Below are 26853 nucleotides of genomic sequence, written 5' to 3' on the forward strand. Positions count from 1 at the left end.
GCCCCGCCCCGCGCGTTGTCAGCTGTTCAGGCCTGGACCAATGCGCTGCCGCCTCTGGTCACGTGCTTACTGCGACGTGGTGTCTGCGCAATGGCGTCACGGCCGGCGTCTCCATGGTGATCGCGGCGGCCTGTGAGGATGCTGCGGGCCGCGGCGGTGCCGGCGGAGCCGGGGTCAGAGCGGGGGCGCAGCGGGAGGCCGCGAGTGAAGGAGGCGGGAGCCGGGGGGAGCTGGGCCCCGCTGTGTCTGGTTATCCTGCTGTCCTTCAGCACCCGCTTCTACCGCCTGGCAGAGCCGCCGCACGTGTGGTGAGCACGGAGGGGGGGACCGGGACCCTGACCCTCCCCGTATGGGGACAAGAGCAGGGGGACATGAGCAGAGACTGGGGCCCTCCCCGCAGCGGGACAAGGACCGAGGGCACCAGCCTTGTCCCTCTCCTGGGAACACACATATATAGTACGCTGACGGAGCCTCACGTGGAGTTTTTGGGGAGTGGGTGTCGGATAGCGTGGAGTTTTGGGGGAGTGGGTGTCGGATAGCGTGGAGTTTTGGGGAGTGGGTGTCGGATAGCGTGGAGTTTTGGGGAGTGGGTGTCGGATAGCGTGGAGTTTTGGGGAGTGGGTGTCGGATAGCGTGGAGTTTTGGGGGAGTGGGTGTCGGATAGCGTGGAGTTTTGGGGGAGTGGGTGTCGGATAGCGTGGAGTTTTGGGGAGTGGGTGTCGGATAGCGTGGAGTTTTGGGGAGTGGGTGTCGGATAGCGTGGAGTTTTGGGGAGTGGGTGTCGGATAGGTGGAGTTTTGGGGAGTGGGTGTCGGATAGAGTGGAGTTTTGGGGAGTGGGTGTCGGATAGCGTGGAGTTTTGGGGAGTGGGTGTCGGATAGCGTGGAGTTTTGGGGAGTGGGTGTCGGATAGCGTGGAGTTTTGGGGAGTGGGTGTCGGATAGCGTGGAGTTTTGGGGAGTGGGTGTCGGATAGCGTGGAGTTTTGGGGAGTGGGTGTCGGATAGCGTGGAGTTTTGGGGAGTGGGTGTCGGATAGCGTGGAGTTTTGGGGAGTGGGTGTCGGATAGCGTGGAGTTTTGGGGGAGTGGGTGTCGGATAGCGTGGAGTTTTGGGGGAGTGGGTGTCGGATAGCGTGGAGTTTTGGGGAGTGGGTGTCGGATAGCGTGGAGTTTTGGGGAGTGGGTGTCGGATAGCGTGGAGTTTTGGGGAGTGGGTGTCGGATAGGTGGAGTTTTGGGGAGTGGGTGTCGGATAGAGTGGAGTTTTGGGGAGTGGGTGTCGGATAGCGTGGAGTTTTGGGGAGTGGGTGTCGGATAGCGTGGAGTTTTGGGGAGTGGGTGTCGGATAGCGTGGAGTTTTGGGGAGTGGGTGTCGGATAGCGTGGAGTTTTGGGGAGTGGGTGTCGGATAGCGTGGATTTTTGGGGAGTGGGTGTCGGATAGCGTGGAGTTTTGGGGGAGTGGGTGTCGGATAGCGTGGAGTTTTGGGGAGTGGGTGTCAGATAGCGTGGAGTTTTGGGGAGTGGGTGTCGGATAGCGTGGAGTTTTGGGGAGTGGGTGTCGGATAGCATGGAGTTTTGGGGGAGTGGGTGTCGGATAGCGTGGAGTTTTGGGGAGTGGGTGTCGGATAGCGTGGAGTTTTGGGGGAGTGGGTGTCGGATAGCGTGGAGTTTTGGGGGAGTGGGTGTCGGATAGCGTGGAGTTTTGGGGAGTGGGTGTCGGATAGCATGGAGTTTTGGGGGAGTGGGTGTCGGATAGCGTGGAGTTTTGGGGGAGTGGGTGTCGGATAGCGTGGAGTTTTGGGGGAGTGGGTGTCGGATAGCGTGGAGTTTTGGGGGGACGGGCGTTCTAAGAGATCTCTTGCACTTTCCAACGCCGTTTTTAAAATTTGATGCTTAGTTTAGGAGATATCAGTGTTTGGAATATTACGTGTCTTGGAGGTTAAAATGAAGCTCTACGCAGAGCACTGTTACCATGGTAACCCCAGAAGCTAGAGCTAGTCATATATTTTACATTTATTTTTAAGAGCAGGATATGCTCAAGGAGCACGATGCTAATGTGAGATACTAACATTATGAGAGAAACTTGTAGGCTGCATGGGGTGGGATTGCTGCTTTAAGCTATTTTGACCCCCAACTCGGTCTAAAGCTGCAAATAAAATAGAAGCTAAATATTACTTTTTAACATAAGGACATTTTAATATCTGCTGGCAGCTGCATCCTTAAAATAGCTACCCCTAATGTGGCAAACACCCTCTTCCTCCGAGGGAATCCGGCTACCTCCCCTGTATAATTACTCATCATATATTTCAATGTTGCATACACTTGTCCTGCAGTGCACACAGTACTGTGGCTGATCTGTGTACATACAGGGTATATTCCCATCATTGTAATCTCCTCATGTCTATTGTAGCCCGGCTCCCTGCAGCCTGCTCGCCTCTCATTTCGCTTGTGACTTTGTGAATAAGCCTCTTCTCACTTTCTGTATTTCTCTTAGCTGGGATGAAACCCATTTTGGAAAGATGGGCAGTTATTACATAAACAGGACGTTTTTCTTTGATGTTCACCCACCCCTGGGGAAGGTAAGAAGTGATTGGTTATAATTTCATGACATGTATTGAGACTGCCATGATTATCCATGTATCTCACCCTGCAGAGCAAAGTACTACTCTGTATAGTGAAACAAATATAACTGAAGCGGTGCCCACTGAATACAGGCATACCCCGGTTTAAGGACACTCACTTTAAGTACACTCGCGAGTAAGGACATATCGCCCAATAGGCAAACGGCAGCTCACGCATGCGTCTGTCATCACGTCCTGAACAGCAATACCGGCTCCCTACCTGTACCGAAGCTGTGCGCAAGCGGGGAGACTATAGAGCCTGTTACACATGCGTTATTTACATCAGTTATGCATGTATATGACGATTGCAGTACAGTACATGCATCGATAAGTGGGAAAAAGGAGTGCTTCACTTTAAGTACATTTTCGCTTTACATACATGCTCCGGTCCCATTGGGTACGTTAATGCGGAGTATGCCTGTACAATGTAACAGTCCACTTGTATATTTGAATAAAAAAAAAAAGTTGCCAATGCAACCATGTACCATCCCGAATGTGTTAATTAGGATGTAGGTAGGACATGCGCCTTAAGATCTGTGTCTGTTTTGAAATAGTTTTCTCTCTGTCGAGGCTGTAACAGGTAAAGTCCTAGATGGTAATCCGCGTCCCAGACCAGCTGGCGCGTGCGGGTTCCGCTGTAGCCGAAGGGATTTCCGTATCTTTTTCTCCCGTCCTGCCGACGTCTCGGCTGACTGGCCACTTCCTCATCTGTAAGAGAGGAGATCCAGAAATGTAGTATGCTCTCATGCACTGAGTATGTTGCGTGGGATGGTGACCTTTGAACCCTGCGCGTTTCGCGATTTCTATCGCTTCAGCAGGGGTGTGTGTCCCTCTGTATAGTGAAAACTAACTTAAATGATCATACGGGCTACATTAGTACAAAGACACATCGCTCACCATATATGAAAATAATAAACTAACTGGTGCAAAGGGAAAACAATAATGCAAACACAAACAAATGACCACAAGGGGTCACTCAAGTCCCTATAAGCTGCACTCTTGATACATGAGGAAGGAATATTCAAAAAGTAGCAGTTTAATAACTGTTACCACAAAATTTCAATGGAAACAGACCACATATAGGTCCCACCAGACAATATAACAAAGGACAGAAAATAATAAACTTTAATTGATAATATTAATAATAAAAAACGACGATACATATAGCAAAATATATACAGTGTATTAAGTCAGTGTTTTGCAGGCTATATAAGTAACTAGCTGACTATACAAATTATTTGCTATTCATTATATTTGAAATCTGTGACCTCCCTCTTTCATGGCACGGACTTCTGACTTCCTGCGTCCGTCCTGTTGCTTTGTGTATGTGTAAAAGAAATAAATGTCTCGACATTCTATTTATAAAAGTAAAAAAATATTATTAAAGATATGGAGGGTACAAGAAGAATTTTGTACAGGGATCATATGTACACCCTCTCCTCAAAATGCAGGGATGATAAAATAAGACTTTGTAAGAGATTAAAATGCTGCTCATTGCGGGGAGGTGTACTCTCTGTGGGGGGGGGGGGTGGGTTACGGTCTGGTGGGTGGGTCTCGTCAGTGAGGAGGGGAAATGCTGTCAGTGAGAGTTCGTTGGCAGTGAAAGGTTTATGAATAATGACCCTTCCATTTCCAGATGCTGATTGGACTTGCTGGTCACCTGAGTGGTTACAACGGATCCTTTTCCTTCCTGAAGCCGGGGCAGAATTATGAAACGCACAACTACATGGGCATGAGAGGGGTAAGAGAGCGACACGCCCAGCATGTAGGGACATACATCCTGTGCTCTGTAGATACACGCGTTCCGCCCTTTGCATGTAGGGACATACATCCTTTGCTCTATGTAGATACACGCGTTTCGCCCTCAGCATGTAGGGACATGCAGCCTGTGCTCTATGTAGATACACGCATTCCGCCCTCAGCATGTAAGGACATACAGCCTGTGCTCTATGTAGATACACGCATTCCGCCCTCAGCATGTAGGGACATACATCCTGTGCTCTATGTAGATACACGCATTCCGCCCTCAGCATGTAGGGATGTAGGCGGACGCTCACAGAGGTGTGCAAGGGAGACTGATTATAGTGAAATTAAATAAGCCTTTTATTGCGCCTGTTTCCTTAACATCAGGAAACCATCCAAACAAGGGGTAAACAAAGCTTCTATTCACTTGGGAGTATTTCTAGTGAAATACTATGCAGTTCACAACTCCCTTAGATAAGCATGTCTCCCAGCCCCAAACATATAGCATGAATTAAGCAGATATAAGAAGTCTCATAAATGAAAGTCTTATCTGTTCCTTGTGGTTTGGAGGGAAAATCTTCCCTGTCCCTGGTTCAGCTCCGTTTTCCTCAGGGTGTGTCAGCATTCAGGTTTAGAAGTTCCCCTGTGTCTTGAAAGCAGCTCTGCTGTTTCTTCTGGCAGGGCTCAAGACTGTTTGTCTCCAAGTTCAGCTCAGGTGTGAGCTAAGGAGTCTCACTTCCTGTCTCAAAAGACAGGCTTTTCTAAGCCATCTAATCAGGCAGGTGGTGTTTGTTAATTGACTACCAGCAGTTAACCACCACACTACTGGATTAGAGGTACATTACCTGAACAGGGATAACTCCCCTGTTACAAGGGACATACAGCCTGTGCTCTGTAGATACACGCGTTCCGCCCTTAGCATGTAGGGACATACAGCCTGTGCTCTATGTAGATACACGCGTTCCGCCCTCAGCATGTAGGGACATACATCCTGTGCTCTGTAGATACACGCGTTCCGCCCTTAGCATGTAGGGACATACATCCTGTGCTCTATGTAGATACACGCGTTCCGCACTCCTACCTTTTCTGGATATATTCAATCTTACTCGGGGTCCAAATAATCTTATCCCAATGAAATTCTTCTTAACCTTCTACTGGTCTTGTTATAACCCCAGGAGAAGGTCAAATAAAAGCGCGTGACATGAATTACCGGGGAGATAAATATATTCCTTTTTTAATACACACACACAGTGTTGTACATGTATCATGCTCTGCACCTGAATCTTATTGCGAGTACCCCACACCCTCTCCAACCGGACAGAAATATATTGAGAGGAGAGGCTATGGACTGGACCTCTTTACTGGCTGGGTAATTGGGGCACTGAATTTCTGTCCGGTTGGAGAGGGTGTGGGGTACTCGCAATAAGATTCAGGTGCAGAGCATGATACATGTACAACGCTGTGCGTGTGTATTAAAAAAGGTGTGTGCTGCGCTATTCTAATACTACAATATAATTAATAAGTAATCTAAACACAAACTAATTGCTATAGTGTGTGTCGTGTGGCTGCCTGATCAGTGATTTCGACCACCCTGGTCAAAAAGTGAACATTGTGGAAAAAAAGCAGTGCTGAATGGCACCTTTAAAAAAAAAACTTAAACTAAGATAAATGCTAAACTAAATATTGTATATATATTATCTAAATAATACAAAAAAGGTTATCACCGTGAATATAACGTTTAAATGACTGTCCGGCTTATTCCATGGCTGCTTGGTTGGTTGAACTCAGCATATGTAAAGAGGAAAGAAAAAACATAATATACAGTAGTACAATAACGTTTGGTAAGAGCAGATTATACCAAATGGTACAAGAACAATGAATTCCTCAGAGGTAGGAAAAAGATACAGAAAGGAAGGTAAAAAAGGTACAATTATTAAAAACATGTATATTTAACATAATCAGGTCCACTCCTCACGCCAGCGGAAATTGAAATCCTACTTACAGGAGAACAGTAGGAAATCCGCATTAGGTGTTGTCTTTCTTGGGGTAGCTGCTTCTCCTACTAAAGCGGAGGTATCCGTGAAACGCGTAGGGTGTGCTGCTGCTTGTGTGATGATCTGGGCTCTGTGTTGATGACACATGCTTGTCACCGCTGCAGTTCTGTGCCTTCCTGGGGTCCTGGCTGCCTCCCTTTGCTTTTCTCATTGTCCTGGAGCTGTCCAAGTCGCTGCCTGCAGCTCTGCTCACGGCGACCATGATCATTTTGGGTAAGCGGATTTATTTCCAAGTGACCTTCCTAACATGACTTCCCCTGAGTACACGCATCGCGACCCGTGTTCTTCAGCTCTTCATATACCTGTTTTCCGCTCCTTTTCCATGTATACACGGCACCTTGTTTCCATAGATAATTGCAGAGTTGGCGTATAGAGCGGCCAGTTCCCAGTAATGCAAAGCCGACCTCTCTGGCAGCCAATGGGTTAAGGTTTTCCCTGAACAGGTGTTTCACTGAGCCACCTCTGCTGAAGCAAGGACTGATTGAACCACCAGTGCTGAAGCAGGGACATCCTTAAAACCTGACCTGTTGGTGGTCACTGAGGACTGGCATTGGGGGTTCCCTGTGCTAGAGGCTTCTCAGTAAAAGCAGCAATCTGCACTGATTTTTGTTTGAACTTTTTAGAGATTTAATTTTTGTCCTATTAGTGCTATTTAAAAAAATAAATAAAAAAAATATCCATCTGCCTGCGTTCAGATGTTTTAAATGTCGTGTCCGGGAGGTAAAAACCCCTGTGTTCTCTGCATTAACAAGACCCCCTGCGTTCCATGCATTAAACCCGCTGGCTTTGGGTTGGCGGGAGGTGGGATTGCAGCGTTAAAGTAATTTCTCTGGCTGTGTCGGCGTCCCGTAGGGATTGAGCCGGACTCTGTGGTTCTGTTCCTTCAGACACCGGGTGTATCACTCTGTCCCAGTACATCCTGCTGGACCCCATCCTGATGTTCTTCATCCTGGGAGCCCAGCTGTGCATGGTGAAGTTTCACTCGTGTGCGGACAGGTGAGGGCGCCCCCCATACAACACGTGTGCGGATGTAAAGCTGCGGTCCCTGCTGAGCGCCATATTTGTACATTTGATGTATTTTTAAATGGCAGAATGCGCCCAGGGGACACGATGCTGACATTATATGAATGAAACTCTCCGGGTTCTTGGGGACGTTGCTGATTTAACCCATTGCTGCCGGAGTGAGCGGATATCTCTTGCCCTGCCGGGAGTGTCTCTTGTTGGCCCTGGTTTGAGACCCCTCTCGCCTCTCTCTTTAGACCTTTCAGCTCCCCCTGGTGGCTGTGGCTGAGTTTTACCGGTGTGAATTTGGCAGGTGCTCTGGGGGTGAAGTTCGTGGGACTCTTCGTGGTGATCTTGGTGGGAGTGACCACGGCGTGGGACATGTGGCAGCTGCTTGGGAACCTGAGTCTGACGTTGGTAATTAGGGGGAGAGGGGTTGGAGGGTGTCCTGAACCCTTCTACAACCGTACCGGGATCCCCTTTAACATTGACGTGACACATACTGGGACATGATTGTGTTTGTACGGAGACATATTATCGCTCCACTCATTGCTAGGCCCGATTTGACACACTGGCTGGCATGGATTTCTGTACAAACCTCCTGCGTTAATGGTGCAGAGGGAGCTGGTAGCAATTGCTGGTGTAAAGGGTTACAATGTTGGTACTTTCTGTACAAAACAATTGGCCAAGTATAGATCATTAAACGCTCCTTTAAAAGTTTGTATGTTTTTATCCGCAGCTTTTATGCATCTTTCCTCTGAATGATGAGCAGATAAATGCCCTTTTTGGTATAGAAGCAGCTGAGAGGGGGAGGGCATTAATCATGATCGAAGACTAGTAACCGGCACAGAAGATAATGACCCTCAAATAACGACCTCGTCTATTTACTTTGCCTACAAACATTTCCAGGGAAAGATAACTCCGTCTATATTTTATAAACACCTGTGTGTGTATATTATAGTCAATAGTTACCAATCAAACTGGTCACGGCCTTTAGTTTGTTCCTAAATGGGACTGCAACCAAGCTGTTTTTGGGGGGGACCTGTAACACGCCCCTCCCTCGGTCTCACCGCCGCCTGTTTTTGGGGGGGACCTGTAACGCGTGCCTCCCCCGGTCTCACCGCCGTCTGTTTTTGGGGGGGGACCTGTAACACGCCTCTCCCCCGGTCTCACCGCCGCCTGTTTTTGCCGTCCGCAGGATACAGTACTCCGGCACTTGGCCTCCCGCGTCCTCTGCCTAATCTTGCTGCCGCTCACGCTCTACTCGCTCATCTTTGCCGTACATTTTACCGTGCTAAATAAAAGGTACCCCCGCTTTATAGCCACCCCCCCACTCCACAGCCAGTGTCAGAAAGCCGTGTGTGCCAGTGTTTGCACCTTTAGAGGTGGCTTCATTTATTCTGTTGGGTTTTTCATTATTTCACTGCTTAAAGGGTTCTGCAGCAGGATCCAAGGCATTGCGGTCCATGTGTATTAAGCAGTGAGATTCCATAGGACACCTTCTAGCTCTGGAAAACCTGTTCTATCCTATTCTAGTGCCTGTTGTCTCGTGGCATAGTAGCACTTAGTAATTATCCCCGCGTATTGCGCCTAAAGCTATGACGCCCAGATCCACAAAGCTGCATAATGTCCGGGCTCCTAACGTCCTGTTATCATTATCTGTAACGGATGTTCTGTTCCCTGAGGCCAACGCCAATCCGCAGAGCTAATTATATGCAACAACCACAGCCAATCGTTCTCATTGGCATAGGTTTAACACCATGTTACGGTAGCACTGCCTCGCGTAAGGGTAACGTGACTCACATTGAGAGTGAAGAGCGAGAGAGTGACATTTTACTAGCGCCTCCAGTGCTATATATCTATCTCTTTATATCTATCTCCTTATCCCCATCTCTGTGCTCAAACCAGCCTGGGAACACGTGGAGACGGCTGGGCTGAGACAGGAGCACACCTGGAACACATGCTAATAGCATGTATTCTAGGTGTGCTCCTGTCTCTGCAAGGGCCCGCTATGGCACGTAACACTGCGTTGGTGAGCTTCGGCGATGGCCGTTGCCACTTGATGCGTTAACCTCATTAAGTCAGTAACTGAGATTTGTGGATCTGGGCTCAATTGCTGTTTGTGGCGGCAGATTGTAAAGCATTATAATGTTGGGGAATTGGGAGTTAACCGTTCTGATCTGGATAATCTTTATCCTCCTTCTCCCAGCGGCCCCGGGGATGGGTTTTTCAGCTCTGCCTTCCAGTCCCGTCTGATCGGAAACAACCTGCATAACGCCTCCATGCCAGAGCGTGAGTACCTGTCGCAGCCCGCAGGGCGTCTACTCATCACGCGGTTACAGTGAACGAGCGGCGAGGGCCGGAAAATTACACCGAGACGGGGAGAAATAGTCTTTGTCGGGGTTTCTGGGAGGGAAGTCACGCCTATATGTGTTGAGGGAAGGGGGGGTCTTGTATGGGGCGAGGGAAGGGGATCTGGTGTATGTTGGGTAGAGGGATGGGGGGCCTCGAGTGCGTGCACGAGGGAAGGGAGTTTTGTGTGTAGTTGGATGAAGAGTAAGAAGTGTTTTCTCTTTCAGACCTGGCTTACGGTTCTCTTATCACCATGAAGAATCTTCGCACGGCCGCTGGGTACCTGCACTCACACTGGCACCTGTACCCAGAGGGGGTGGGAGCGCGGCAGCAACAGGTGGGTGTGTAGTGTGTGGCTCTTGAGAAACGGCTGTGGGTTAAGTAAGAGGGGAAGTTACATGCTGTTACCTCTCCCGTCTGTCAGGTCACCACGTATTCACACAAGGATCAGAACAACCTGTGGATTATAAAGAAACATGACAGTGATTACGGTGAGTGCGGCCCCCACGGAGCCACGGACTGGGGTCGTGGTTATTGGTCTCTGTGATCTCCGGCAGCCTCCGTTACCCTCACTGAGTTTGGTAATATCATGAATTCAGAACATTGTAACTTCTCTTATTTGAAGGCTCCTGTGCGGATCAAGAATAAGATTGCACCTCCGGGGTGGCTGCATGCGTTAGATGAAGCTCTGATACTGCAAAGGGCTACCTCCATCCCACGATCATTTCCTGAACGCTTACTGGAAGCGCGTTGCTCGCGTGCGCGTTAACCGCACATTTATTGACATTTCATTGGTTTTTATTCCTCCCTGATCTTCCGTTTTTAAGTGTATTTTTTACCTCCTTGAGCTCAGCAGCCAATCAGGCTTCAGCTCTTACACACGTCTCTTGTTTTTAGATCCCGCAGCGCCCCTGGAGTTTGTGCGACACGGAGACATTATCCGCCTGGAGCACAAAGTGTGAGTCTGCGCCGGCATCACAATTACTCGAGCAGCAGAGCGTTGCATGGAGGGAGCAGGAGCTCTGCAGAGCGTTACATGGGGGGAGCAGGAGCTCTGCAGAGCGTTACGTGGGGAAGAGCAGAAGCTCTGCAGAGCGTTACGTGGGGGACAGCAGGAGCTCTGCAGAGCGTTACGTGGGGGAGAGCAGGAGCTCTGCAGAGCGTTACATGGGGGGAGCAGGAGCTCTGCAGAGCGTTACATGGGGGAGCAGGAGCTCTGCAGAGCGTTACATGGGGGGAGCAGGAGCTCTGCAGAGCGTTACGTGGGGGAGCAGGAGATCTGCAGAGCGTTACGTGGGGGAGCAGGAGCTCTGCAGAGCAGTACGTGGGGGGGAGCAGGAACACTGCAGAGCGTTACACAGCGGGGCAGTGGAAGCTCTGTAGAGCATTACTTGGGGCGGAGCGGGAGCTCTGCAGAGTTACACAGGGGAAGCAGGAACTCTGCACAGTGTTACATGGGGGAGCGGGACACTGCAGAGTGTTACACGGTGGGGGAGCAGGAGCTCTGCAGAGCGTTGCTGGAGATGTGCAGAGTGTTACGCGGGTGAGCAGGGCGCTCTGCAGAGCGTTGCGCGGCGGGGGAACAGGAACTCTGCAGAGCGTTACGCGGCAGGGGAACGGGAGCATTGCAGAGCGTTATGTGGCACCAGAGCGGGAGCTCTGCAGACCGCTGCGCTGTTGGGGAGCTCTGCAGAGTAGGTAGTGTTGTGGTTGGGGGTGATGGGGGTTCAGCGCAGTGTTTGATGGGAATAGTTGACCTGCTGGGACTTTTTGGTTGTGTGATCTCTGTGCCGAGTAAAGACATTCACTGCGCAGAACAGACTCGTCTTCTAATTTACAAGGGGAAAATTATTCCGCCAACACGCTCTGTTTTTATTAGAGCGTATTATAAATAGCATCAGTACGGTCCATTTACGGTAAGGTCGGCACTCCTGCCACCAGCCTTACTATTTAATGAAACACACGGGCATTAGAAGTGACCTCCAGAATGTCCCTGAGAAAATATCCAATTAAAAAAACAGGTTTACAAGTGATTTCTGCCAAGTCAGGAATGTGAAAGATAAAGGCTCGCTGGGCACTTCTGATCTTCCTCTAAAATCCGCGGAGAAAACGAGGGGGGCATTTATTAGTGGCATGTGATTGGCATAACGACCCGTCGGCAGCTGAGCCACAAGATGTAGAGATACAGTAACCAAAAAGTAACCGTTAGTCTTGTGCAGGGATGTATTGGTCACGTTTTATCTCTTCTGTCAAAGTATTACACTGCGCCCTCGGGGGTCGTGTACAGTTCCCTTTTGTAAAACTGTAAGGATAAGAAGGTGGTATTTAAACGGGCACCACAGAGAAACCCGCTGTAACGCCACCAACTCTTGTCAAATTCCTACAGATCGTCCCCCAGTGCAGGGAAAACGTTTCTGCCCGAAAACTCGCTCGCTGAAAATGGCAACATATAACCCAGTACAATTTGGGAGTCAAAATATACGTGTGCGATCGGCATATAACGGGGGTTCCCTCACACGGGGTCACGGCACGGACGTCGATCCTTCCACATCCAATACTTTTCTACACTTTGCAAAAGTCTTCTGATGCAGGAGCGCTCAACTCCAGTCCTCCAACAGGTCAGGTTTTCAGGATATCCCAGCTTCAGCCACCTGTGCCGAAGCTGGGCTATCCTGAAAACCTGACCTGTTGGGTGGCGAGGGTGCTTGAGAACTGGAGTTGAGCCCCCCTTCTCTGGAGGGCCGTGTTGTCACTCATCTGAGGGGAATCCCTTTGTTTGCTTATCGCACCTTGGTTGGTGCTGTGCGGGCACCAGAGGCGTTTCCAAGGAGTAGCACGAGGGCACCGTTCTCTACTACTACTACTACTACTACTACTACTACTGTGTATAAACATGGACATAACCAGATCTAGAAGACGGCACAGAGTTTTTCTTGCTACTAAACGTAGGTTTTGTCCTCTCCGCTTGCTCACGGTCACTGCCGCCCCCTCTTCCCCTCCCCCCCCCCCCCCCCATTCACACCCTTCTCATATCCACCAAGTTTTCTTTCAACTTGTTCTCTTGTCTTCAGGACGGGGCGGAACCTGCATAGTCACCTGCGAGAGGCGCCGCTCACCAAGAAACACGTGCAGGTGACGGCGTATGGCACGGTGAGAGACTCGCGGCCTGGCCGCGGCAGGGAGCGAGGCTGTGGGTGGGGTAAGCGGCATTTTAGGGTGACACTTTTGGTGACCTCTTGGCACCAGTAGTCGTCTGAATGGCTGTGTCTGGTGACCGTTTCAGCCCGACAGGGACAGAAGGGACATGCAGCATGGAGTCTGTCCCTTCAGCCACAGGGACAAATGAGTTTATTCCACCCACTGCAGGGAGACACGGGCAGGACCTTCACCCATCGCTCTGTGTCTGTAGCTCAGGGGTGGTCAACTCAGTCCTCCAGGGCTACCAAGAGGTCAGGTTTTCAGGATTTCCCTACTAAAGCTTAGTTGGCTCCGTCAACGACTGAGCCACCTGTGCTGAAACAGGGATATCCTTAACCTGACCTGTTGGTGGAGTTGGCCACTCCTGTTCTAGCACCTAAATCTTAAGTTCCGTATGTGCAGTAAGGTAACAGATAAACCACTCCCGTATGGGAGAACATTTTGAGAGGCTAGAGAACTTGTTGGATCCCAAATGTTGAGGATGTTTCTATTACCTGAAGATTCTTCCAAACTACCCCACTTTCCTGTAACCCCTTCGCTGCCGGAGATGTCTGAAATGCCAATAAGACTCAAAATGGTGTGATTTTCCCCTCTGCTCCAACTCTGTCCCTTTTCCTGCTCTCAGAACGGGACAGGCGACTTCAACGATTACTGGAGGATTGAGGTGGTCGGAGGCAAAGGCAGGAGCCGGGTTAAAGTTCTGCGAAGCCGGATCCGCCTCCTGCACCTGTCTGCGGGCTGCATGCTCGGCTCCACCGGGAAAGCTCTGCCCAAATGGTGAGACCCCCCTGTGTACGCCTCTCCCCCTTCCTCATCCCCCTCCTTACCACCAATGTTTTAACTGTTTCACTGTATATACACCTCTCACACTTATTAGATATTTTTTTCTATGTAATAAAGGTTATTTTATCATTCTGTTGATCCACTTGGGTGGCCCTATAGGGGGGACATTATACCGCTGGATTAAGATATCCAGTACGTGTTATTTCATGCATGCATAACAATAGGGATTCTTTTTGGCTGATCTTTCTTCTGACCTTATATGTATATATGCCTCGTTCTTCCCTAAACGCACCTTGTTAACAATTCATTACATATATATATATATATTTTGGTTGAGCAGCAGTTATTGTGTTGTACAACTTTTATTGTAACAGCCATGGACAGAGGAGCAACGTTGCAGGTCTCCTGGTGAAAGGTCCATCTGGGACCTGAACCGTTGTTCTTCCTCTGTTCTTGGCTGTCCCATTTAAATGGAGAATTACATTACGAACGTGTGAGTAGAGATGCACTGTGTATCTCTGTCCTAGAGGAGACCGGCACGTTGTACCTCTGTCCCAGAGGAGACCGGCACGTTGTACCTCTGTCCCAGAGGAGACCGGCACGTTGTGCCTCTGTCCCAGAGGAGACCGGCACGTTGTGCCTCTGTCCCAGAGGAGACCGGCACGTTGTGCCTCTGTCCCAGAGGAGACCGGCACGTTGTGCCTCTGTCCCAGAGGAGACCGGCACGTTGTGCCTCTGTCCCAGAGGAGACCGGCATGTTGTGCCTCTGTCCCAGAGGAGACCGGCACGTTGTGCCTCTGTCCCAGAGGAGACCGGCACGTTGTGCCTCTGTCCCAGAGGAGACCGGCACGTTGTGCCTCTGTCCCAGAGGAGACCGGCACGTTGTGCCTCTGTCCCAGAGGAGACCGGCACGTTGTGCCTCTGTCCCAGAGGAGACCGGCACGTTGTGCCTCTGTCCCAGAGGAGACCGGCACGTTGTGCCTCTGTCCCAGAGGAGACCGGCACGTTGTGCCTCTGTCCCAGAGGAGACCGGCACGTTGTGCCTCTGTCCCAGAGGAGACCGGCACGTTGTGCCTCTGTCCCAGAGGAGACCGGCACGTTGTGCCTCTGTCCCAGAGGAGACCGGCACGTTGTGCCTCTGTCCCAGAGGAGACCGGCACGTTGTGCCTCTGTCCCAGAGGAGACCGGCACGTTGTGCCTCTGTCCCAGAGGAGACCGGCACGTTGTGCCTCTGTCCCAGAGGAGACCGGCACGTTGTGCCTCTGTCCCAGAGGAGACCGGCACGTTGTGCCTCTGTCCCAGAGGAGACCGGCACGTTGTGCCTCTGTCCCAGAGGAGACCGGCACGTTGTGCCTCTGTCCCAGAGGAGACCGGCACGTTGTGCCTCTGTCCCAGAGGAGACCGGCACGTTGTGCCTCTGTCCCAGAGGAGACCGGCACGTTGTGCCTCTGTCCCAGAGGAGACCGGCACGTTGTGCCTCTGTCCCAGAGGAGACCGGCACGTTGTGCCTCTGTCCCAGAGGAGACCGGCACGTTGTACCTCTGTCCCAGAGGAGACCGGCACGTTGTGCCTCTGTCCCAGAGGAGACCGGCACGTTGTGCCTCTGTCCCAGAGGAGACCGGCACGTTGTGCCTCTGTCCCAGAGGAGACCGGCACGTTGTGCCTCTGTCCCAGAGGAGACCGGCACGTTGTGCCTCTGTCCCAGAGGAGACCGGCACGTTGTACCTCTGTCCCAGAGGAGACCGGCACGTTGTACCTCTGTCCCAGAGGAGACCGGCACGTTGTACCTCTGTCCCAGAGGAGACCGGCACGTTGTACCTCTGTCCCAGAGGAGACCGGCACGTTGTGCCTCTGTCCCAGAGGAGACCGGCACGTTGTGCCTCTGTCCCAGAGGAGACCGGCACGTTGTGCCTCTGTCCCAGAGGAGACCGGCACGTTGTGCCTCTGTCCCAGAGGAGACCGGCACGTTGTGCCTCTGTCCCAGAGGAGACCGGCACGTTGTGCCTCTGTCCCAGAGGAGACCGGCACGTTGTGCCTCTGTCCCAGAGGAGACCGGCACGTTGTGCCTCTGTCCCAGAGGAGACCGGCACGTTGTGCCTCTGTCCCAGAGGAGACCGGCACGTTGTGCCTCTGTCCCAGAGGAGACCGGCACGTTGTGCCTCTGTCCCAGAGGAGACCGGCACGTTGTGCCTCTGTCCCAGAGGAGACCGGCACGTTGTGCCTCTGTCCCAGAGGAGACCGGCACGTTGTGCCTCTGTCCCAGAGGAGACCGGCACGTTGTGCCTCTGTCCCAGAGGAGACCGGCACGTTGTGCCTCTGTCCCAGAGGAGACCGGCACGTTGTGCCTCTGTCTCAGAGGAGACCGGCACGTTGTGCCTCTGTCCCAGAGGAGACCGGCACGTTGTGCCTCTGTCCCAGAGGAGACCGGCACGTTGTGCCTCTGTCCCAGAGGAGACCGGCACGTTGTGCCTCTGTCCCAGAGGAGACCGGCACGTTGTGCCTCTGTCCCAGAGGAGACCGGCACGTTGTGCCTCTGTCCCAGAGGAGACCGGCACGTTGTGCCTCTGTCCCAGAGGAGACCGGCACGTTGTGCCTCTGTCCCAGAGGAGACCGGCACGTTGTACCTCTGTCCCAGAGGAGACCGGCACGTTGTACCTCTGTCCCAGAGGAGACCGGCACGTTGTACCTCTGTCCCAGAGGAGACCGGCACGTTGTACCTCTGTCCCAGAGGAGACCGGCACGTTGTACCTCTGTCCCAGAGGAGACCGGCACGTTGAGGAATGTGTTTGCCGATGTTGTGTTGGCTGCACGAGCCAGATTCTCCTCGCCTGAGGCTGTTTCCCTGCACTTTGAAACTGTCCAGAAGTTTGAAATCTGCCTTCTAAGTACAATCCTTTCAAAACCAGTTGACAGGTTTATATCTGAGTATAGACTGATAATGCTACAGTTGTAGCTTAATTAAACCAGTGGTGAGGTACCTGTACAAGGAGTCGATCAAAGAAATGGAACGTGTATTCCTGCAATTCGCATGCCATTTCGTATCTAAAGCCCTCTCGCACCTTAAACCTTTCTCACCGATTCCCCCACGCCTCTGGAATGCCCTTCCCCTCAATATCCGACTAGCACCCTCTATATCCAACCTTAAAGACCCAACTCAAAACTCCCCTGCTTAAGGAACCATATGAGTAGCTCCGTGGCTGATACTACACACCTCATACATAAAGCTTGGCCCCCTGCAGACGCACTTACCTGAATTCCCTCCTACTGTCTCTGTACATTCTTCCTACCAACCAATTAGATTGTAAGCTCTTCGGAGCAGGGACTCCTTTTCCTAAATGTTACTTTAATGTCTGAAGCGCTTCTCCCCTTTATGTGTTATTTATTGTACTTGTTATCTATATGATTGTCACGTGTATTACTGCTGTGCCTCGCTATGTACATTAATGGCGCTATATAAATAAAGACATACATACATTGTTACTCCATCGCACAGCAGGCGCGAGAGATGCTTGCACACATCTTTTTTCTTCCTTTCCGTTAATTCCAGTGTTGCTAGAAAAGTTGAGAAACAGAACCATGTTAATTGCAATAATTCCCCTCTGGCCAAGGAGTGCATGGCCTCTGATGCTGCAGCTGTCTGTTCAACCTCCACAGCGCTGGCTTCTCCTGCCGGTTCTGGTGTCACTGGGCCATGTGCTGCATCTGGATTTGAGCACATTTAAGTTGCCCGCATGTTTGCTGGGAGAGAAATCCTAAAGGCTCCGGGCGGTCTGCGGGGGGATAGACGTTTTACAAACAGCCAAATGTCTCGATGTCTATGCCAGGGCTTGGAAAGGCTTTGTGCTATGGTGCAAAAAGAAGTCTGGATCCAGTGCAAGTTTCTGTTACCCGCATATTGGAGTTCCTTCAGCGGGGCATCAACAAAGGTCCTGCCCCTAACTCATCAGGCTATCCGAGCTCAGCCGTTAGCCAGACACTCAATGGCAAATTGGCATCTGGTATATACGATCAAAGAAAAGTATATTAAGATACAGGAAAAATACAATGTTTTCTCCCCCCCCCCCCCCCCCCCCCATTATTTTTAGAAATAAAAACCAAGCATTTCGGAACCTCATCGGAACCTCATCGTATCACTTATGTGGCAGGAAACGGCTACATAAAAATGGGTTAAATGCTAAAAAATTCATAGACGCATCTCTCGGGATTTGGTCTTTACCTTTTTGTTTTCGATCTAATGAGCAGTAGGGCGAGGGGGTTCGGCGTTTAAATCTCCAGGCTGGATGTATAAACCTGTTCCTCCTCTCCGCAGGGGCTGGGAGCAGGGGGAGGTCACGTGCAGCCCTTATCTCAGGGAGACCCCCAGTACCCTCTGGAACGTGGAGGATCACGAGAACCCACGGCGTAAGTCTGCAGCACTCGCGCTTGGCTCCTTATTATCCCTCCCATGTTAGTGATTGGAGGGTCCCGCGTCGCATTGAAGATCATCATATCATTCACAGGCGCAGCGAATCCCTGTACCAAAGCGCTTGCAATCTTGGCCTAGTGCTTCAAGTGACTTGGTCAGGGTCACAAGGAGGTGGGGCAGTGTTCTCCCACTTCAATGACCGCACCATTACTCTGTGTGTTGTTTTCCGTAGTTCCGACATCAGCAAGTCCGTGCTGAAGCCCTCCTTCCTGGAGCTCCTCGCGGAGTCTCACGTCGTGATGGTCCGGGTAAGAAGTCTCCCTGAATGAGGCAGCGCTCCTCCTCTGTTGTATGTTGTATGTTGTATGACCGACATGTCCCTTTCTCCCTTGCAGGCAAACAGTGGCCTAAAACCCAAGGAACATGAGGTGACTCCAAACCCTGGCACTGGCCGATCAACTACCAGGTGGATGAGAGCCGCGCGGGTGGGGCGGGGTACGTGTTGGTCGGGGTACACTCTGGAGCGCGGCAGGTTTACCCGTGGGCGAGGTACACTCGGGAGTGCAGTTGGGGTACACGTGGGCGAGGTACACTCTGGGAGCACGGGCAGGTTACCCGTGGGGCGGGGGTACACTCGGGAGTGCAGTGGGGTACACGTGGGGCGAGGTACACTCTGGAGCACGGGCAGGTTACCCGTGGGGCGGGGTACACTCGGGAGTGCAGTTGGGGTACACGTGGGGCGAGGTACACTCGGGAGTGCAGTTGGGGTACACGTGGGGCGAGGTACACTCTGGAGCACGGGCAGGTTACCCGTGGGGCGGGGTACACTCGGGAGTGCAGTTGGGGTACACGTGGGGCGAGGTACACTCGGGAGTGCAGTTGGGGTACACGTGGGGCGAGGTACACTCTGGAGCACGGGCAGGTTACCCGTGGGCGGGGTACACTCGGGAGTGCAGTTGGGTTACACGTGGGGCGGGGGTACACTCGGGAGTGCAGTTGGGGTACACGTGGGGCGAGGTACACTCTGGAGCACGGGCAGGTTACCCGTGGGGCGGGGTACACTCTGGAGCACGGGCAGGTTACCCGTGGGGCGGGGTACACTCGGGAGTGCAGTTGGGGTACACGTGGGGGCGAGGTACACTCGGGAGAGCGGGGCGGGGTACGGATGGGGTACACTTGGGAGCGTAGCCGGGGTACACTCGGGAGCGTAGCCGGGTACACTCGGAGTGTGGGCAGGTACTCGTGGGGCGAGGTACACTCGGGAGAGCGGGGCGGGGTACGGATGGGGTACACTCGGGAGCATAGCCGGGGTACACACGGGAGCGTGGCAGGTTACACGTGGGGCGGGGTACCCTCGGAGGGCGGGGTACGGATGGGGTACACTCGGGAGCGTAGCCGGGGTACACTCGGGAGCGTGGGTGGGTTACACTCGGGAGCGCGGGCGGGTTACACTCGGGAGCGCGGGCGGGTTACACGTGGGGCGAGGTACACTCGGGAGCGCGGGCGGGTTACACGTGGGGCGAGGTACACTCGGGAGCGCGGGCGGGTTACACGTGGGGTGGGTTACACTCGGGAGCGCGGGCGGGTTACACTCGGGAGCGCGGGCGGGTTACACTCGGGAGCGCGGGCGGGTTACACTCGGGAGCGCGGGCGGTTACACGTGGGGCGAGGTACACTCGGGAGCGTGGGCGGGTTACACGTGGGGCGGGTTACACTCCGGAGCGCGGGAGGGTTCACGTGGGGCGAGGTACACTCGGGAGCGCGGGGCGGTTTACACGTGGGGCGGGGTACACTCGGGAGCGCGGGCGGGTTACACGTGGGGCGAGGTACACTCGGGAGCGTGGGCGGGTTACACGTGGGGCGGGTTACACTCCGGAGCGCGGGAGGGTTCACGTGGGGCGAGGTACACTCGGGAGCGCGGGTGGGTTACACGTGGGGCGAGGTACACTCAGGAGCGCGGGCGGGTTACACGTGGGGCGAGGTACACGTGGGGCGAGGTACACTCGGGAGCGCGGGTGGGTACACTCAGGAGCGCGGGCGGGTTACACGTGGGGCGAGGTACACTCGGGAGCGCGGGCGGGTTACACGTGGGGCGAGGTACACTCGGGAGCGCGGGTGGGGTTACACGTGGGGCGAGGTACACTCGGGAGCGCGGGTGGGTTACACGTGGGGCGAGGTACACTCGGGAGCGCGGGCGGGTTACACGTGGGGCGAGGTACACTCGGGAGCGCGGGTGGGTTACACGTGGGGCGAGGTACACTCGGGAGCGCGGGTGGGTTACACGTGGGGCGAGGTACACTCGGGAGCGCGGGTGGGTTACACGTGGGGCGGGGTACACTCGGGAGCGCGGGTGGGTTACACGTGGGGCGAGGTACACTCGGGAGCGCGGGTGGGTTACACGTGGGGCGAGGTACACTCGGGAGCGCGGGTGGGTTACTCGTGGGCGAGGTACACTCGGGAGCGCGGGTGTGTTACACGTTGGGGCGAGGTACACTCGGGAGCGCGGGTGGGTTACACGTGGGGCGAGGTACACTCGGGAGCGCGGGCGGGTTACTCGTGGGGCGAGGTACACTCGGGAGCGCGGGTGGGTTACACGTGGGGCGAGGTACACTCGGGAGCGCGGGCGGGTTACACGTGGGGCGAGGTACACTCGGGAGCGCGGGTGGGTTACACGTGGGGCGAGGTACACTCGGGAGCGCGGGCGGGGTACTCGTGGGGCGAGGTACACTCGGGAGCGCGGGCGGGTTACTCTTGGGGCGAGGTACACTCGGGAGCGTGGGCGGGTTACACGTGGGGCGAGGTACACTCGGAGCGTGGGCGGGTTACACGTGGGGCGAGGTACACTCGGGAGCGTGGGCGGGTTACACGTGGGCGAGGTACACTCGGGAGCGTGGGTGGGTTACACGTGGGGCGAGGTACCCTCGGGAGCGCGGGTGGGTTACACGTGGGGCGAGGTACACTCGGGAGCGTGGGCGGGTTACACGTGGGGCGAGGTACACCTCGGGAGCGCGGGTGGGTTACTCGTGGGGCGAGGGTACCCTCGGGAGCGCGGGTGGGTTACACGTGGGGCGAGGTACCCTCGGAGCGCGGGTGGGTTACACGTGAGGCGAGGTACCCTCGGGAGCGCGGGTGGGTTACACGTGGGCGAGGTACACTCGGGAGCGCGGGTGGGTTACACGTGGGGCGAGGTACACTCGGGAGCGCGGGTGGGTACACCGTGGGGCGAGGTACACTCGGGAGCGCGGGCGGGTACACATTCTGCACACAGCACTCAAGTTGATTGAATTAATGTACTTTTTTCTCTGCCCAGGGTCTGCGTTTCTCTGGTGTCAACGCCACCGATTATCGCATATATCTACTGGGCATCCAGTGAGTGGCTGCTTCGCACGACCGCGCCATGCTCTCATCCAGGTGCCTTATTGCCTGTTATACGTCACGTACAAAGCTGTGCTATGACACTGTCTCTCTTGCAGGTCATCTGGTGGCTGAACCTTGGCTGTCTCGCCTCTATGTTCTCGTGGTACTCTGTTCCGCTGTCTGTCTGCAACGTGGCGTCTACATGTCTGACCACGGGAAAGGTAAACTAGCGGCAGGAGAATCCGTTGCATGTTTCCCGTGCCTGTGAGTATCTGTGGCCCCCCCCCTGCCTCTGTGTACTTGCGCCCCCCCCTGTATATCTGCCCCCCCCATCTGACTTTTCCCTCCCCTGTGTTGCAGAGAGCTGTGAGGTGCTCCTGCGAGGTGGGGGGCAGTTGATGCTGGGGTGGCTGCTCCATTACTGCCCTTTCTACTTCATGGGCCGGGTGCTCTATTTCCACCACTACTTCCCAGCCATGCTCTTCTCCAGCATGCTGACGGGTAAGTCTGGGGGTAGGGGTGGGTGGGGGGGGCTCTGGTGCTGATGGGTAAGTCTGGGGTAGGGGTGGGAGCGGCTCTGGTGCGGATGGGTAAGTCTGGGGTAGGGGTGGGAGCGGCTCTGGTGCGGATGGGTAAGTCTGGGGTAGGGGTGGGTGCGGCTCTGGTGCGGATGGGTAAGTCTCAGGGGTGTATTTGTAGGGTGTGTGGGTCAGGACCGGGCATTTCAAGCATTCTATCCAGTCCCTAATGTGTTTCGGATCCAATCCGCTCAGATTGTGTACACGTTCCCTGTGGCTCTGGGTATTCTGGGTATTCTCGAGTGTGGCAGGCTGAACGCGGAGGAACAATGGATTGGCGCCAGGGCTTATATCTGAATGAGGTTGTTCGGACTCTCTTCCCCCTTCCCTCCTGCAGGTCTGACTCTCTTTCCCCCTTCCCTCCTGCAGGTCTGACTCTCTTTCCCCCTTACCTCCTGCAGGTCTGACTCTCTTTCCCCCTTCCCTCCTGCAGGTCTGACTCTCTATCCCCCTTACCTCCTGCAAGTCTGACTCTCTTTCCCCCTTACCTCCTGCAGGTCTGACTCTCTGTCCCCCTTCCCTCCTGCAGGTCTGACTCTCTGTCCCCCTTCCCTCCTGCAGGTCTGACTCTCTGTCCCCCTTCCCCCCTGCAGGTCTGACTCTCTTTCCCCCTTACCTCCTGCAGGTCTGACTCTGTTTTCCCCCTTCCCTCCTGCAGGTCTGACTCTCTTTCCCCTTTCCCTCTTGCAGGTCTGACTCTCTTCCCCCTTACCTCCTGCAGGTCTGACTCTCTTCCCCCTTACCTCCTGCAGGTCTGACTCTCTTTCCCCCTTACCTCCTGCAGGTCTGACTCTCCCTCTTTCCTCCTGCAGGTCTGCCTCCCTTCCCCTTTCCCTCTTGCAGGTCTGACTCTCTTCCCCTTTTCCGCCTGCAGGTCTGATTATCCCTTTCCCTCTTCCCTCCTGCCGGTCTGACTCTCCCTCTCCCCCTTCCCTCCTGCCGGTCTGACTCTCCCTCTCCCCCTTCCCTCCTGCCGGTCTGACTCTCCCTCTCCCCCTTCCCTCCTGCAGGTCTGACTCTCCCTCTTGCCTCCTGCAGGTCTGACTCTCCCTCTTGCCTCCTGCAGGTCTGACTCTCCCTCTTGCCTCCTGCAGGTCTGACCTGTCCTGTCCTGCTGAAGTTCTGCACTGGAGTTCTGTGTCCTGAAACCCAGCGCACGGTGTATCGGTCCGGGGCCTGCTCCCTACTCCTTATCCTCATATACAGGTAATGTGGGAAGTATTTGACTGCTTTACGAATGGACATTTTATAAGGTCATTGTCCCCTTGTGGGGATGGGTTAAAGGTCACCCAGTGAAGAACGCAGACTGTGGGTCACGCCTTCTGCGGGACGCTGCGCGTTCCTTTCCCCGCGAGCTCTTTGTCTGCTCATTGTCTATGGGAATCTTCTCCTCCTTTTTTCAGCTTCTACCTCTTCCACCCGCTCTCGTATGGCATGGTGGGGCCTCTCGCAGAGGAGCCGGAGAGTCCCATGTCCGGGCTGCGCTGGCTGGAATCCTGGGACTTCTAATCCTGGGACTGACCCAGCAGGGCCTGAGAACTTCCCCCACATAGACAGGACCGGTTACAGAAGTGTGAAGCGGCTCAGGAGGAAGACCGTTAACCTCTTGTGTGTCTGAGCAAGAGGGGCCATTAATGGAAACAAAACAGATCTCTGCAGAGACAAAGGGGATGCGAAGCCCGCTGTTGCATGGGAGAGCTGCTTAGTGCTGGTTAATGACTGCAGTGTAGGGAGAATGGGAGAGTGAGCAGGTGTTTCACTCACTTCTCTGCCGTTAAAGGTGCCGGTGTCTGAGAGCGGACAGCCTGCAGTTAGTGCGGTGAGGGCTGCAGTACCGCCATGTCTGGTCTTAGTGACTGGAAGGAGATACAGGGGAGGCGTATGTAATGATACCCAAGCAGTGAGAGAATGCGCATAGCCGCACAGTGTCAGTAGGGGATCATCGACCCATGAATGGACATGGGAAAGGGTTTGCCAATCATATTATATGCTAACGGCGCCCGTACTGAGTGTCGTGTCCGACCTGGCAACAAGCAGCAGGAGAAAGTGCAGGCACCAGAGATTTCCAGGTCCTGGAGGAGACTGGATTGTTTAGGACAGGGGTGGCCAATGCCAGTCCTCAAGGGCCATCAACAGGTCAAGGTTTTAAGGATATCCCTGCTTCAGCCATTTGTGCTGAAGCAGGGCTATCCTGAAAACCTGAACCTGTTGGTAGCCCTTGAGGACTGGAGGGGCCACTCCTGGTTTAGGACAATAGTGCTCAATTCTGGAGAAGATTGGGGTGTCATTAGAAGCCTTTTGTGCGGTCTGGGAAAGTGGTGTAGAAATTCAGTTTGTTACCGTCACGCTTCACTACATTAGAGCTGGGTAAACGGATATTTCATCACATGAAAGACATTTAGGGTAACATGTTTCTTACATGGTACCCACAAACAAACCAAATTGTCTTCACTTTTTTTATCCCTGTGTAATTGCCTTTTCCAGACTCTTTGCCCATCTCCCTCCCAGCCCTGCACCCAAAGAGACCAGTTTTATAATATTGTAGCTGGCATGAGCTGCTCCCTCCCCCTTCCCCACTCTCCCCTTCCTCCTTTTGCTCCCCCCTCCCTCTTCTCCTCTCTCCCACTCCCCCCCCATTGCTCTCCCCCTCTCCTGCTTTCTTTTCCCCCTCTCTCCAGCTTTCCCCCCTCCACCCTGTTGCTCTCCTGCTCTCTCCCCAATTCCCCTCCTGTCGCTCTTTCTCACCCCCCTTTTTGCTCTCTTGCTTTCTCCTTCCCCTTGTTGCTCTCTCCCTCCCCCTGTTCTGCTCTCTCCCTCCCCGTTCTCACTCTCTCCCCCCCTTTTTGCTCTCTTGATTTCTCCTTCCCCTTGTTGCTCTCCCTCTCTCCAGCTTTCTCCCTCCCTCCTCCTGTTGCGCTCTCTCCCTCCTCCTGTTGCGCTCTCTCCCTCCTGTTGCGCGCGCTCTCTCCCTCCTTCTGTTGCGCGCGCCCTCTCCCTCCTGTTGCGCGCGCTCTCTCCCTCCTCCTGTTGCGCGTGCTCTCTCTCCCTCCTGTTGCACGCGCTCTCTCCCTCCTCCTGTTGCGCGCGCTCTCTCCCTCCTTCTGTTGCGTGCGCTCTCTCCCTCCTTCTGTTGCGCGCGCTCTCTCCCTCCTGTTGCGCGCGCTCTCTCCCTCCTCCTGTTGCGCGCTCTCTCTCCCTCCTCCTGTTGCGCGCGCTCTCTCCCTCCTGTTGCGCGCGCTCTCTCCCTCCTGTTGCGCGCGCTCTCTGCCTCCTCCTGTTGCGCGCGCTCTCTCCCTCCTCCTGTTGCGCGCTCTCTCTCCCTCCTCCTGTTGCGCGCACTCTCTCCCTCCTCCTGTTGCTCTCCCCCTCTCTCCTGCCTCAGCATGCTCTGGATTTCCGCACAGAATATAATTGGGCTGTTGTTCTCTGCTCTGATGTTGAAACTCCCGGAGCCTGCAGCTTTGGTTATGAGATCCCATCTCAAAGTAGTTCATGACAGATTTAACCCTTTACTGTTCTGGCCAGTGTGGTTGGGAAGTTATTTACTTCCCAGCCATACAAGCGCTACGGGAGATGGGTTACTATTCGGATGATCTCATGGCATCCCAACCTTCAGGTGCAGGGAAATCTAGGTAAAGGGTATTGAGGGGGGGTTGTTCGCTGAATTATTCTTACAGCTGTCTGTACCCTGCAATCTGTCCAGTCCTTCAGCTCTGGTCAGTCCCTGACCGGTGGTATGCACTATTATTGGTCTCCCAGAAATGTCCCTTCTCATTTCTCAACCCATTAATCCCTGTGTACCTCCACACAGCTGTTGCACATCTCTCTGCAGATACACCTGCAAATTGCTATATTTCTCAGGCTCATCCAGCAGAGAAGAGGTTAAACTTCCACTGCCTGTTTGCAGGCACATGGCTGGGGATGTGGGGGGTTGTTAATTCCCCCTCCCGCTCCCCTCTGCTGCAGTATAAGGTCACTTTGAGCCGGTTGCATCTTTGGTGGGGTTGCCATGGGAACGTGACTCTGGGAGCAGGAAGGAGGAAGAGAGGAGCAAATTAAGCAGGACCAGAAGCCGTTCTCTTCTACTCGGCAAGGAAGCGGCAATTATACCTCCAGGACGCCGTGCCGGTAATTACATCCAAGCACTTAACCCTTTCCTAACCACACTGCACGGTACCCCCCCCACTTCAGTACAAGCGAGGCCCGTTCATATGGAGGAGCGGCTCTTGAATTTTAGCTCCATTTATTCTTTTTCAATCATTGACCCAAAGCGCGCGGTTCTGAGAGATGACCCCCAAATGGAAGCATCAATTCAAGGAATTATTTAATTTCCTCTGAAATCGAGGTGACTGTTACACCAGGGGTGCTCAACACCAGTCCCCCCCAACAGGTCAGGTTTTCAGGGCATCGCTGCTCCAGCACAGGCGGCTCAGTCTTTGGGCCACCTGTGCTGAAGCTGGGATATCCTGAAAACCTGACCTGTTGCGGGGGACTGGAGTTGAGCCCCCCTGTGTTACACACACCCTGACTGGGACCCTAATGCATAAAACACAAGGAATCACAGCACAAAGCAGAAACAGGCCGGGTAACGTGTTACCACAAAAGAACATTTTCTGAGAGACATGAATTTCACCTTGAAGACTCCATGTCCTTTTCATTCATCACTGATCTGTCATTATTTTTTTATATTTGATATTATGTTGGATCTGCAAATGATCACAAATTGTCTAGTTTTCTAATAAATTGTTTCCTTCGATTCTC

The 26853-nt window shown here is 53.7% G+C and overlaps 1 protein-coding gene across 1 annotated transcript; it reads left to right on the forward strand.

Annotated features, from left to right (window-relative positions):
• The first annotated feature begins 86 nt into the window (after positions 1-86).
• POMT2 (protein O-mannosyltransferase 2) lies at positions 87-26853 on the forward strand. The gene is given in 23 exon segments (XM_075614684.1): positions 87-308; positions 2494-2578; positions 4257-4361; positions 6522-6630; positions 7305-7413; positions 7677-7836; positions 8618-8724; positions 9629-9711; positions 9999-10108; positions 10196-10262; positions 10669-10729; positions 12843-12921; positions 13595-13746; positions 18062-18157; positions 18390-18465; positions 18553-18589; positions 18592-18623; positions 21468-21530; positions 21631-21658; positions 21661-21735; positions 21875-22015; positions 23187-23298; positions 23496-26853. Coding segments are annotated over 23 exon segments (2163 nt in total). The 5' UTR covers positions 87-138; the 3' UTR covers positions 23602-26853.

The sequence above is a fragment of the Ascaphus truei genome, chromosome 9 (genome assembly GCF_040206685.1).
Source record: "Ascaphus truei isolate aAscTru1 chromosome 9, aAscTru1.hap1, whole genome shotgun sequence".
NCBI classification, from domain to species: domain Eukaryota; kingdom Metazoa; phylum Chordata; class Amphibia; order Anura; family Ascaphidae; genus Ascaphus; species Ascaphus truei.